The 13,962-nt window shown below is 41.3% G+C and overlaps 1 protein-coding gene across 1 annotated transcript in view; it reads left to right on the top strand.

The window, feature by feature from the left end:
- dpydb (dihydropyrimidine dehydrogenase b) overlaps window positions 1–13,962 on the top strand; it is a 202,947-nt gene that overhangs the window by 84,761 nt on the left and 104,224 nt on the right. The window contains exons 9-10 of the mRNA XM_077225503.1: window positions 4,418–4,525; window positions 6,905–7,074. Coding sequence (XP_077081618.1) covers window positions 4,418–4,525; window positions 6,905–7,074 — 278 coding nt within the window. The remainder of the gene's footprint in view (window positions 1–4,417; window positions 4,526–6,904; window positions 7,075–13,962) is intronic.

Below are 13,962 nucleotides of genomic sequence, written 5' to 3'. Positions count from 1 at the left end.
CCGTTTTTTTTAATTTTTTTAGTCCTTTTATCATGTGATTGCTATGTCGTATGCTTTCCGTCTCAGCAATGGCTTAAAAATTTCCGCAGTAACATTATTTTCGCAGTAAAATTTTTGGACCGTCGCCTTGAAAATATTGTTTTCTGTGTAAACCCATCACAAAATTAAGCCCGGAATGCTTTAAGGTTAGCACCAGTCATGTGGGTTTATCTGAAGCAGTGAAAAAGATGAATGCAGCATCTAAACTAGACCATATGGGTAGGCAGATTGGTCTAGATGTTCGGTTATAATGAATATGACTCTGAGGAGGTCTTACTAAGGTCAGTGTGTATATCATATTGTCACATTAGTGGAGTTTCTTACAAAAGCTTCTGAAATGCAAGAGTTTCCTAATAAATGTAATATTTCTTAGATTATAAAAAATGTTGTAGAGGGGTTTTAATCTTTAAAGACTCAGGAACCCCCTCATCCAGACTGTCAGCCAACCCTCAAAATAAAAAGACTGATTTTCTCAGTAACACTTTATAATTACTTAATTGTACCTAACAATACTAGCTTACGTAATGCTTAAAAGAGAAGTATTTTTACAGCTAGAAATAAGTTCATAGTTAGAAATGCTATGTAACAATGCTATATTTCTTTGGGTACATATATTCTCTGTTTGACTTCCTGGAGTGCCTTCGGGAAAACTCTGGATTTAAAGCAATCACTGTCTGTGAATGATAAAACTGTATTTTTAACTGCTTTGCATCATTTTACATGTGGTATTCAAGCTGTTGAAGAAAGTGGTCCAAGAACTACTTTTCAACTATAGTTGAACTGCAGATAGTATATTGGAGATCAATTTGTTGTGCTTTACATTTATAGCAGTACCCCCAAAAAATGAGTTGGTTACTTTTTAGTGTAGTATATTACTTCTCAGTGGCTGTTAGTCACTGCCAGTTCAAACTACAACACACACTTCGATTTATGTGCTTGCACTGATCCAAGAACAGTACAATCCAAATCATTACTTAAAAACTCAAAGCTTTTTTTCATCGGTCATTCTGTTAGTAGAGTTAGAAGAAGATCAATAAAAAAAAAAAAAAACACTGAACAGAACAGAATTTCTTTCAAAATCCTAACTTATTTACAGGTTTAAATTAGTTTTGAATCCCAAATATATCTAATTTAAACCTGGAAATAAACAAAGATTGGGGAGTTTGAAAAAATACTAACAAATCAATTATGACTTCAAATGAAGCAGAAATATTTTAAATATTTCAGTTTTATGGTCACTAATCAAATAACCAAATTTTTGTGTGAACTTTATAAACTTTGTACTGACGTTTTGTTTTTCAAATGAAGATGCTCATTGCATCATTCTCAAATAATGCTGGTGAAGATTAATGTAGGTGTTATCAGATTTGAATAGAGATCCATGAGATTTAGGTAAAAACACTTTCAGGGAACTGTGCACGGTTTCATTTATAGAACCATGTCTTCTTCTGTACTAACTTTTGGTATACAACCATTACCAGTCTGTTTATCACAATATTTCTCTTCAGCTACTGCTTGCAGTTTCCTAATGCCTTACAGTCATACAGGAACAGACTATTTAATTTCTGCATTGATTTGATCTAAAAAGTATAAAATGCTGCTACGAAACAACTGTTCTTAGCAAAAATACATTTTTAGACATCTTTTAGCTGCACAACTTTGTGTATTTAACCGTTATCCTTGTGTTACCTTGTATGAAGCACCGATGTTGTTCAGAACAGACTTTAAATAGCCTATAATGATTGCAGTGAAGTACAGGCAACAGTATGTTTGTACCTTGACCATCTGTTAACTTACAGTTACCTCCTGCAGTTTGTACATGCTAATCTGTTCTTTGATGCTTCGTTGTACAAAGTTTTCGTCTGATGCTTGAAGGCATAGAATGGCTTTTCCTTCCCATCACACACGAGGCCTTGGTGTTCATCGCTCAAACTGTGATGATGGGCATAATGAGATAGAGATTGATAGCCTCCATCATGCAGTACATCCTTGGGGTGAGTGTCAGCTTAATAGACAGATTTGAAATGACAGGGGGTTAAGTATCCCTTAGATCCATTTCTGTTTGCCCTTTGTCTTATCGACATATTTCTTAAGGAAGCCATCTGCCGTTCCTCTAGTTCATTATTTAACCTTACATGTCTGAGGAGGACATAATTCCAAACAAACTCTATTAGATCATTGATTTAAAGGCAGTTGCTGAAGTGTGATTATGCTCAATAGTTACAGTCACTCGTTATTGTTTGTTGTCACACTTTTGATATAAACTGAACAAATCGTGACTTTGCTGAGTTTTTTAACATTGGTCGTTTGCCCTACTACAATATGCCAGATGCTCTATGAATATTAGTGCTCAGGGTTTTTGTGTAAAAAAAAAATTTTTGTATAGTATGTAAGAGTACTAATATAATATATAATGTATTACTTTAATGGACTGGTATGAGAATCTGGGATAGGCTCAAGCATCCTGGCAACCCACAGTGGACAAATGGTTTGGAGAATAGATGGATGGAATTAATATAACTGTAATATGCGGAAGAGTGTTGCTATTGTGTGACAATATTGTATCAATATAGGTAGCACTCCAAAGTTACTACCGAATCAAAACTAGTTAGCACATCATTTATAATTGAAAGGGTTTAACCCTTTCACACGTACAATCACACCGGTGTGATCAGTCTAGGCTGGTCCCTGGAGCGTATGATCACACCGGTGTGATTAGAACGGTCAGTGCATCACGTGATCAACTGCTAAATTCAAATGTGCTTTCGCTCGTTGGTTTCTGCTGCCGGAGACCAGAAGACCAAAGGCAATTCCACAAAGCATAGTGGAGTAGAACTAAAGAGGAGCTGACGGGAACCAGCGAAGGCGGGGCCGACAGGCTGGCTGGCTTTGGGTGGGATATCTGGAGACAGAGGAAACTTAAAGCTGGGCGGAACCAGTGGAGACACCGGAGACTTAAAGCTGGGCGGGACCAGTGGGGATGGGAGAACCTAGGAAACACCCTCTTCCAATTCCTCAAAATAACATGCAAAGGCCAGCTGCATACTCCATTTCCTCAAACTCCACGAGCAGTCCCATGGCAATGCACGGTGTTGCCGGCTCACGCACCTGGTCAGACTTTCTGTGGGGCTCAGGCTCCAGGGCGATGGTTGGCTTAGTCCTCTTGTCTGGCTTGTTCATCACGGCAGTCTCAGGCTCTCCGTCTGCGGTGGGCTCTGGCATTTGCTCCATGCATGGCATGGGAGGCGGCTGGCTTGGCTTTGAGTCCAGAGTTGGGCTGATGATGTCCTCCGCTGAGAAAATGGTGTAAGCCGATCTGTTGTTCAGCAGCACCCACTTCACAATCTCGAGGACCATAGGCATGCCTTACACTGTTCATTTAGGCTTGTTTGAAAAAATACACTCAGGTCAGGGAAGGTAGTGAGGAATGCCAGGTCTAGAATAGCACTGGTGCGGTCCTCGATATTATTACCTTGCACTAAACAGAGCATCTCTATGACCTGTAAACCATTTGTATAATACTCAATTTGAGGGTCCAGTATTGGACCAAAGTGTCACAAAGTGGCTGTAGAAATGCGCACGAAGACTAGGGATCAAACAAAAACATTCTTTATTAAATCCACAACAGAAAAACTTGCAGGGGAAAACATAAACACATATGAACAAATGAACAAAATTAACCAAGGGCCTAAATACAAGGGGTAATAATCAGAACAGGTGAGGGATTAATTAGCAACCAAGGAAACTAATTATGAACACAGGCAACCGAAAAAGGAGCAAACAGTGAAAACGAAACCAGAACACTACATAAAAGAAAATAGTTACAGAGAGCAGGTAATAACCATGCATTTTTAATTCTGATAATAGCTCATTTTGTCGAGTTAAAGGTGACGTGAAAGTAGGTAGATTATGATAAATTCGATTTAAAGCAAATAATCTGCAGAAATTAAATTTAGACATGTTTAGAATAGACAATTTAGGCCACCGAATTTTATGCGTAATTTATGCAACTATATATATATATATATATATATATATATATATATATATATATATATATATATATATATATATATATATATATATATATATGTATAAAAGTTGCATTCAGAATCTACTTGGCTTAAATTTTAAATTTTTTGAATGCACAATACATCCAATGTTGTTATATGTATTTTTAATAAAGCATTAAAACAAACGCAAACCTAATAGTGGTGCAAGTTAGGGGAAATACTTTGTAAGGATGAATATAACTGCAGACTTACTTATAAGTTTATTTTTAGCAGTGCTTCAGCAACAAGTCTTTGTCACTCATTGCCTCCAAATGTATTCATCTTAACACACACTATTAATTTTTGTCTTTTTTCATGCTGCACAGGTCTTCCACAAGCAAACAGGGACAAGATCTTTGAAGACTTGACCATAGAACAGGGATTTTACACATCAAAGGATTTCCTTCCTTTGGTTGCAAAGGCCAGTAAAATAGGTAACAAATATTTTTTTTTACATGAAAATTATGTGAAATTACTGTATACTTTCCTGTTTTCTCTTTTAACAATAGTACACTTAAATTTGTAAGCCCGACTCAATCGGCCCAAACGAGGCATCCGATAAGTTGGTGAAGGTCTCTGCGCGTTACCCTTTCCCCGTGGCAAAGTGATTTGATTAAATGAAATACATTTTCTCATGTATTAACTTGTTATTTCATCTGACTCCATAAATGTTTTTAAAGGGGTCATATAATGGTACATGCACTTTTACAAGTTGATTGTACTGAAATGTGTGTTGCCAGTGCCTGTACTGCAAAGGCCACACTTTTCACCTGCCTCAAATTGAGCTGTTCGATTTTGTGACGTCACTAGATCGGACGCCCCTCCCACGATTGTTAATTGACAGCAGCGTTTCAACACAGACCCGCCCTGAGCGAGCTGTCATCGTAGTCCGCCATTGTTAATACACTGGAGCAGAATGGCGTCTAAGCGATTGTGGTGTTCTGTTCTTGGCTGTAATAAGGAACACAGCAGTCATTTTGGTGTTCCTAAACTCGAACCGCTGAAGACACAGTGGCTGAGTTTTATTTTTGAAGGGAATATTCTTAACGATCTACGTAAATGCATTTATGTTTGCGCTAATCATTTCTCACCAGACTGCTTTCTAAACGAGGGTCAGTGTAAATCTGGTTTTGCTAAGAAGCTGGTCCTGAAAACAGAATCGGTACCAATTTGTGTTTGTGTTCCTGTTGCACCTCCAGAAGAAGTGAGTGTAACGTTTTATTAACCTTTAAATATTAATCTTTGCAAATCGCTTGCACGCTTCACGATGAATGCGACTAATGTTTACACTCAGGGTATATTACGGCATGTTTTCGATGTAAAATTACGACGTTCTCAATATAATTCATAATCCCACGTTTATAATGAACAACGCGTTATGGTTAATTTGTTATTAAAAACTGTGTACGCAGGTGTACATTACGTGACATTACGTTAACCAACCAATCAGAAACGTCCTGTTCGAGCCTTAATTGTCGAACTTATTCTGGGCCGTCATCTTGTTCCCGGTCCGACTCGGTTCGAATTGGTATGGTTGCACAGATGTGTCCTCAGAGACTCCCGCTTACATTCTTGTTCCAAAATATACCCTCAACTGTTGTCAAGGCAATACTCCACGAGACCTTAGTACCAATCACACTGAGACATTTCAAATGATATCAAACATGTGTTATATCGTATGATAATTATTGTGTCAAAACCAAAATGGCCCACAGAACAGAGGGGCGGAGTGAGCAAAGCTCATTATCATTTAAAGGCATAATAAATGGAAATGGCGTGCTGAAAACAGAGCTGTTTTTGACCAGGTAAAATTAGGGTTTTCTTATAATACTAATGAGAATTTTTAATAAAAGTAGATTACAAAGTTTTCATTTAGACCCTAAAGATTCATATTAACTTGTACAAAAATGGCATTATATGACCCCTTAATGATATCTGTGCATTATTAAGTGTGAGAATATTTGACTATTCTTTTTAACTCTTTACTGAAAACAATGTCAGAGTCGATTAGAATAAAATCAAATGTTTACAATTTATTATGTCAGGTAAATGTATCACGCCAATTCCATAATCAGTTCAAAGATAATAGATACAAACATCAAATGCTCTGAAATAAAGAGAGAAGATGCAATACCTTGACATTATAAAATACATGATGCAAAGTGTTTTGCTTGCACTTCGCAAACATGTAAACATGAGTTCACAGTGGGAATTCAAATTAATCCCCATCCCAGACTTACTGGGGGCAGAAGTTGATTTACATGGAACCATTCGCTAACAATGGGAATTTGATCTGAGTTTACACCTTCTGAGAGCAGGAGACCTTTTGCCTGGAAGACACACCCTCCATTGTGTGCGAATTATCTCTAAACTCTTAAATACCTTATTACCTTTTGGTTTACTACTTTGCGAATGAGACCTTTGTACCAATCGCACTGAGACATTTCAAATGATATCAAACATGTGTTATACCGTATGATAATTATTCACATTAACCCATATAGATTTTTGGGTGAATTTCAGGTGATCTCAGCATGATAGTACAAGAGACAAATTCAAATGTTAATTTCCTTTGTTTTCTCAGAGAGTTGCCCTATCTTCCAGTTCTTCCAGTTTCTCCAGTCTTACACCTTACTGGGAGAAAAGAAATGTGTTTATTACAAGACTCTCCTGAATAATTTTCATTTGTGGGATTCAGTGGTCAAACTGTTAATGTCATCTTATATTTGTATTGGTTAAGTCTCTGCACCGAATTTTACTTAAAATTTGTGTTATTTGTTGTGTCTTTTTCTTTGGCACGTGTTTTTTTGCAGGCATGTGTAATTGCCGTTCGCAGCTGCCAAAGCTACATGGGAATGTGATAGTCCTAGGCGCAGGAGACACGGCGTTTGACTGCGCCACCTCTGCTCTCCGCTGTGGAGCTCGACGAGTCTTTGTGGTCTTTAGAAAGGGCTTTACCAACATTCGCGCTGTTCCAGAAGAGGTAAAAAAAAAAAATCAGTTCAGCAGCACCTGCAGCCAGTGATAAATTTCTATTGAAGGAACATCTGTATACCCCACGTCCTTAAGAAGACATTTTCTCTTTTTGTCTTCTTAAATTACATTTTGTGTGGATTTTGACATGTTCTTTTATTGGGGTGGGGGGTGGGTTGGGGTGGGGGTTGGGGGGGTCTAGAATTTGGGCATACTCTCTCTCCATCTCTACTGCTGACTGAGATGACAAGTAAATAGATAGACTGACAGTTTACTGGGTACCTCTACAAAAAGAGATATTCTGTCTTTGTTTGAAATTATTATTCGCTTGTATTTTTATTACTTGTATTATTTTTTTATTATTATTTTGCTTAATTTATTTTGGTGCTGCTCGTGGACAGAAATAGTTCTATTAGATCACAGTTCACCTTCAAAATTATCTTGTGCTGCGCCTGACAGACTGTTGCATAAAACCCTAAAATAACAAAAAATATTCCTAAATGGATATGATGTATTCAAGGGATTTTCACTTAAAAAAATGAGTGAATTTATATTCATTATCCAGATTTCTCCTAGAACTCAATTGAGAACATAGCCCAGTTTCGAAAGGCATTGTCTCATTATTACTGATATTTTGCAGAATTCTATCTGTAATGTGGAATAGTTACATTAAATATCAATCATTTCAAATGGAACCATATCAAAGTTAACACCGCTAGCTGTAGATTACAGAACAGACAGTCAGACTAAAAACGATAAAAGTCAGCGGAGAAAAATTGAATGGTCTTACTTAATGGAATAAGCTGACAGTAAAAAGATTCAGAGTTAAATATCTTTGAGAACTGAACTGAAATCTAGTGTAAAATCTGGAATGGTGAAACATGTGAAACCATGGCTGGATAGCACACAGTCTATGTTAAAGACACCTTGTCTTTATTAATTTATGGAAGGCTAAAGTTTTTTTTAAACAGTTATCACATTACACGAAAAAACAATGTTCAGGTACAAACAACTAAAATTAAATGCAATAAATGTATGTTCAGAATGGTTATACCTTAAAATATAAAACTGAATATACATCATGCTGTATTCTGTGGGTTCAGATGCAATATCGTCTTTCAATTAATTCTAAACAGTTTATGAATAGCATTTTAATTAAAGTCTCACCTTTCTCCAGGTTATATTGTATACAATGTATATGTATATACTGTACCTGGTGTCTAGGTTAGGTAGTGTCAAACACAATAGGCTAGAGGATGGGGTATTTTTTATTGGTATTACCATTGGAAAGACTTTCCGATCTCAGGTAAAAAGCAGAGTTGAAAAAGAAAAAAGAAAAGAGAAAAAGTGAGAGAAGGTGACCATGTTGGGCTGTTACAATGGGCAGCACTTTATATAATAAGATTTATTTTTCTGTGGAGCTTTTTAACAAAGTAATTAAGACATATTCTTTTCTCAATGACAACTGTTGCAATGCTGCCATGGCAACAGTGTCAAGAAAGTTAAACTTAGAAATGTGTAACTACAGAAACTATTAGCTCATCCTTTGCTGTGCGAACGTTCAAATAGGGGTGTGCTAAAGCACCGTGGCTGTAAATTATAATGGAGGAATTTTAGTTTACTTCTTCTCTCAGCTCATGTACATTAAAGGAATTTAGCAGATGCTTTTATCTAGAATGACTTATAAAAAGTGTTTTAGCTTGACGTATGGTACCAGTGTGATCAACAGATGGTAGGCATGCAGTTTAGAATATTATCAGCTTGGGAAACAATTATTTGTGTACACATACAAATGCTTACTGGTACAAATAAAGCTTATATAGATACAATAAAACCTAGTGCAAATAAACAAGCAAATAATCAGTTTGCAGTGGAGTGAATTGCAGAATGGGGGTGACGGGGGGTTGACTTGCGCGCAATGGACAAATGAAACCTTTGGAACTGTTCTCTTTTAAGGAAAGGGCTGACTCTGGATATTTAGCAGGAGGAATATGTGTGGCTTGTCTGTGGTTGGTTTATGTGGTGCAAATGACAGGTTGTTGTCCAGTGTGACATCAGGGTTCATGGCTTTCTGTGTAGGTGAGAGTTGTTTATTGAAATGAACAAGGTCTTGTCAAGGGTAGTTTTGCACAGAAGCTTGTTTTTGATAAAAAATTACTTCAGAAGACAGCTGTTCATCTAGGTAGAAATGTTTGCCAGACATGAGTTGTTTTGTGAGGTACTTGGTTATCAGAGGGTGGCAAAGTGAGAAATAATTGAATATCAGCTCAATAAGAATGAGAGATAAAGACAGGAGAGGTGATGTTAACTATAAAACATTTGGATTACAGAAGTGAGAACAGAATTGGTCTGAGTACTAAACCCTGTGGAACTCCAATGGGTGTTTAGATGAAGTATATCCTTTCCATTATATCTTGTAGGTTATTTTCTGAAGGTATGATGAAAACAATGTGAGTGCAGACATTGTAATTCAATCACTGTGATTAGGGCTGTTTTTGTTGAGTGTGCCATTTTAAAACTAATTTTCATCAATGAAGTTGTTCTTGCAGGTGTAGCCTGAGATACACCTGAACAGAGCACACTCCATGTGGTTCTACGGTGGTTTCGCTACAGTGTTTGATTTAATTCATTGTATTTTTTCCCTCTACTGTTCATTATCCTATCATAACAGACTTGTCACAAATTTTTTAGTCACTACCCATCAGTTGAGAACGTCTCGGGTAATGAATATAACCCTTGTTCCTTGAGAAGGGAACGAGACACTGCGTCGTTGACAAACGACTCTTTGGGGGCGCTCCCTTAGCGTGCCTCTCTGAAGTATGAATGGAACTATTCCAAACCTGATTGGTGTTGCGTCATGACGAAACATGTGATGGCATAACCGGATGTATAAAAGTGATGCCGGCGCACACACACACATTAGCCTAGCGATGAAGCAAGCCGCTCTCAGGCATTGAGGGGCGTGGCAGGACGATGCACTGTCTCATTCCCTTCTCAGGGAACAAGGGTTATAGTCATAACCCGAGACGTTCCCTTTCGAGGGAACTCGAACTGCATCGTTGACAAACGACTCTTTGGGGAATGAATGCCCACTAGGCCACGCACCGAAAAAAGGCCTGCTCTAGAGTGAAACTGATCTCAGGCACTCAGTTAGGACGAGAGCACATGTGCGCCAGGCGTACTAGGGAGGTGCAAACTGTAAAATCTGACAAAGGTGTGCGGGGTAGCCCAACCGGCTGCCTCACAGATCTCCTGGAGGGGCACTCCCGATAGGAGGGCCCTAGAGGACGCCATGCCTCTAGTAGAATGCGCCCTAACGGCCAAAGGTGAAGGCAGACTGCGCACCTTGTAGGCTGAGGCAATTGCCTGAACAATCCAATTACTAATAGTTTGTTTGGATGCAGAGAGCCCTTTCTTAGGTGACCCAAAACACACCAACAGTTAGTTCGACCTCCTCCAAGAAGATTACCTCTCAAGGTAAATACTCAAAGCTCTGACAGGGCAGAGCAAATGGAGCCTCTCTTCTTCTGCCGACACATGAGGTGGAGGATGAAATGCCTGCAGGACAGTAGACCGTGCCACGTTGGAATGCACCTTAGGCACATAACCAGGCCTAGGATGCAAGATAGCCTTATCGCCACCAGGGGCAAACTCCAAGCAAGCTGGTGTCACTGCCAGGGCTTGGAGATCTCCCACCCTCTTGAAGGAGGTAATAGCCAATAGAAAAGCCATCTTGAACGTCAGGTCCTTGAGCGAAGCCGACTGAAGGGGCTCGAAGGGGGCCAGGGATAACCCTAGGAGAACCACTGCCAGGTCCCAGGCAGGAACCCTGGACCTGGTTGCCGGTCTCATCCTTCACGTACCACGGAGAAAACGAATGACCAGCTGGTGCCTCCCCAAAGGCCCATCACTCAGTGGTGCATGGAAAGCCGCAATGGCAGCCACGTACACTTTAAGTGTGGAAGGGGAGAGACCCGCAGATAAACGATTTTGAAGAAACTCCAGAACTGAAGCCACTGGGCAGTTAACTGTATCTAACTCATGTTCTCTACACCAAGTGGAAAACACATTCCACTTGAGGCCATATAATCTCCTAGTGGATGGAGCCCTAGAGCTAAGTATGGTCTCAACCACCCCAGCTGATAGTCCAGCATCTAGGTACTGAACCCCCTCAGGGGCCAGACCCACAACTTCCACAGCTCCGGGTGAGGTTGGAATATTGTGCCTTCCGCTTGAGACAACAGATCCCTCCTCAGAGGAATCTGCCAGGGTGGACCTATCAGGCGTGATATTATGTCTGAAAACCAAACTCGGGCTGGCCACATTGGGGCAACCGGAAGTAGACTGATGCCCTCCTAACGGACCCTCTCCAGGACTCCCGGAAGCATAGCGATCGGGGGAAAAGAGTACAGGTGTAGCCTCGGCCAGGCCTGTACCATGGCATCCAACCCCAGTGGGGCTGGATGTGTGAGGGAGAACCAAAGTGTGCAGCGGGACGTCTCTCGAGACCCAAACAGATCCACTTCCATTGGTCCAAACCTCTCCCATATCAACTTCACCACCTCTGGATGAAGTCTCCAATCCCCTGGCCTCAGCCCCTGCCTCGACAGGGTGTCTGCTCCCTGATTCTGAAACCCCGGAACGTACATTGCCCTGATTGACAGTAGTATCCCTTGGGACCATAAGATAATCTGATGCGCCAATCTGGATAGAGGGCACAATCTGAGTCCCCCTTGTCGGTTCAGATAAGCTACCACTGGTGCATTTTCTGATCGTGCTAGGACATGGTAACCCTTGATGTCTGGGAGGAAGCTCCTCAGAGCCCTGAGCACAGCCAACATCTCTAGGCAATTTATGTGCTAAGAACGATGGTGGTCCTGCCACAGACCCCTGGCAAAGCAGCCGTCCATGACCACACCCCAGCTAGTGAGGGAGGCATCTGTCGAAACAGACTTTTGGCGACATGATACTCCTAACACTGGCCCTTGGGACAGGAACCAAGGTTTCTTCCATATTAGTAGGGAACGAAGGCATCAGCGCCTTACCCTGATCATACGGAATGGATTCCCCATGGGGGAAAACCCCTTGGCTTTCAGCCACCACTGAAGGGGCCTTATGTGAGGAAGGCCCAAAGGTATAATGTTGGATGCCACTGCCATGAGGCCCAGCAGTCTTTGAAATTGCTTTACAGTGAAGGCCTGGACTAGCTTTAACCCGGAGACCATCGCCAGAATGGACTCAATACGCGTGGGAGACATTTGTGCCCGCATTGTAACCGAATTCCACACCACCCCCAGAAACGTTGTGCTCTGGGATGGTTCCAACACGCTTTTCTTTGTGTTGAGTCTCAACCCCTATCTCTGAATGTGGCAAAGGACGACATCTCGATGCCGAACTGCCATATCTCGAGACTGGTCCAGAATGAGCCAGTCGTCGATATAATTCAGTATACGGATGCCCTGAAGTCTCAATGGAGCTAGTGCTACATCCATGCATTTGGTGAACGTGCCGGGAGAGAGTGCTAGGCTTAATGGAAGAACCCGATATTGGTAAGCTTCGCCCCCGAAAGCGAACCTCAGGAACCTCCTGTGACATGGAAGGATGGAGACATGGAAGTAGGCGTCTATTAGATCTATCGTGACAAACCTGTCCTCGGATCTGATTTGATTCCCAATGATGGGAATAGTGAGCATCTTGAACCTGAACCTCCTCAGAGAACGGTTCAAATGTCTTAGATCTAAAATCGGCCTCAGCCCTACATCCTTTTTTGGAACTTTAAAGTACCGGCTGTAAAACCCAGACTCCCTGTCTGAAAGTGGAACACGTTCTATGGCCTCCTTTATCAGCAGAGATTGCACTTCTTGTTCCATCACCTGAGCCTGCTCTGGGACCACTGCAGTCTGCACCATCCCAGAAAACTTGATCAAACTGCAGTCTGTATCCTAATTTTTAGTATACACAGGACCCATGCAGATATGTTGGGAAGATGATACCATGCCTCTACAAAATCTACTAATGGAACCAGCCTCTCGAGGCTGACCAATCTTGCCCCGCCCTACTCGATTTGGGTTAGATTATATGGCTTTACGCAGTTCCGTAATATCCTGAGGTGTTGGTCCCTCGCCTTCATCCAAATCTTTCGGGAGGTCGGCCTGGTATGCCTGCAAGATAGCCATCGAGTGCAGACATGAACCAGCCCGACCAGCCGCCATATAAGCCCTGACAACCAATGCAGAGGTATCTCTGCATGGTTTGCTTTGGAGCACCGGGGCTTTAAGAGAAGATGCCGCTTCAGGAGAAAGGTAACCAGCGAGTGCCTCTTCCACCTTCGGTATCTTCCCATATCCCATATCTCTTGCCCCCAAAACATTACTATAATCCACCATTGAAGGATTAGATTTTTCCCATGATTTAGACAACTCTTTATGTAAATCAGGGAAAAAAGGTAAGCCCGGCGCTGAGGTTGTGATCTGTGCTGCAGGAAACGCTCATCTAACTTGCTCTTATTTTGAGCTTCCTGCACATCATGTGGCCAGCTGATGTTGAGTCTCAATGAGCTCATCATAAGCGTGAACGTTAACCGGCGAGTCTGGTTCACGATCATCTGTCTCGATGCTGAGCACATCCACTTCCTCGGAAGCAGACAGCTCAAGCATCGGGCCCTGATCACGGGCAGAAGAAGCCGCAGCACGGGCTTCTGCACCATGAACAGGAGCCTCAGGATCTTCAGACGAAGAATGAGAAAGTGCCGCAGCAGTCTCATTCTCGTCTGCAAGATCCCTTTGCGAACCCCACGATCTCAATCGCCGCACCACCTCAACAGACGCGGGGCCGGAACCGTGGGGAGCGTGAGCCTGGTCATGTTCATCGAATACAGCCAGACGGGAGCGCAGCACTC

This window comes from Siphateles boraxobius, unplaced genomic scaffold (assembly GCF_051911475.1).
Source record: "Siphateles boraxobius isolate OS27281-9 unplaced genomic scaffold, OSU_SipBor_1 1, whole genome shotgun sequence".
NCBI classification, from domain to species: Eukaryota; Metazoa; Chordata; class Actinopteri; order Cypriniformes; family Leuciscidae; genus Siphateles; species Siphateles boraxobius.
Note: the sequence above shows the minus strand (reverse complement) of the source record. Positions and strands in the feature narration are given on the sequence as shown.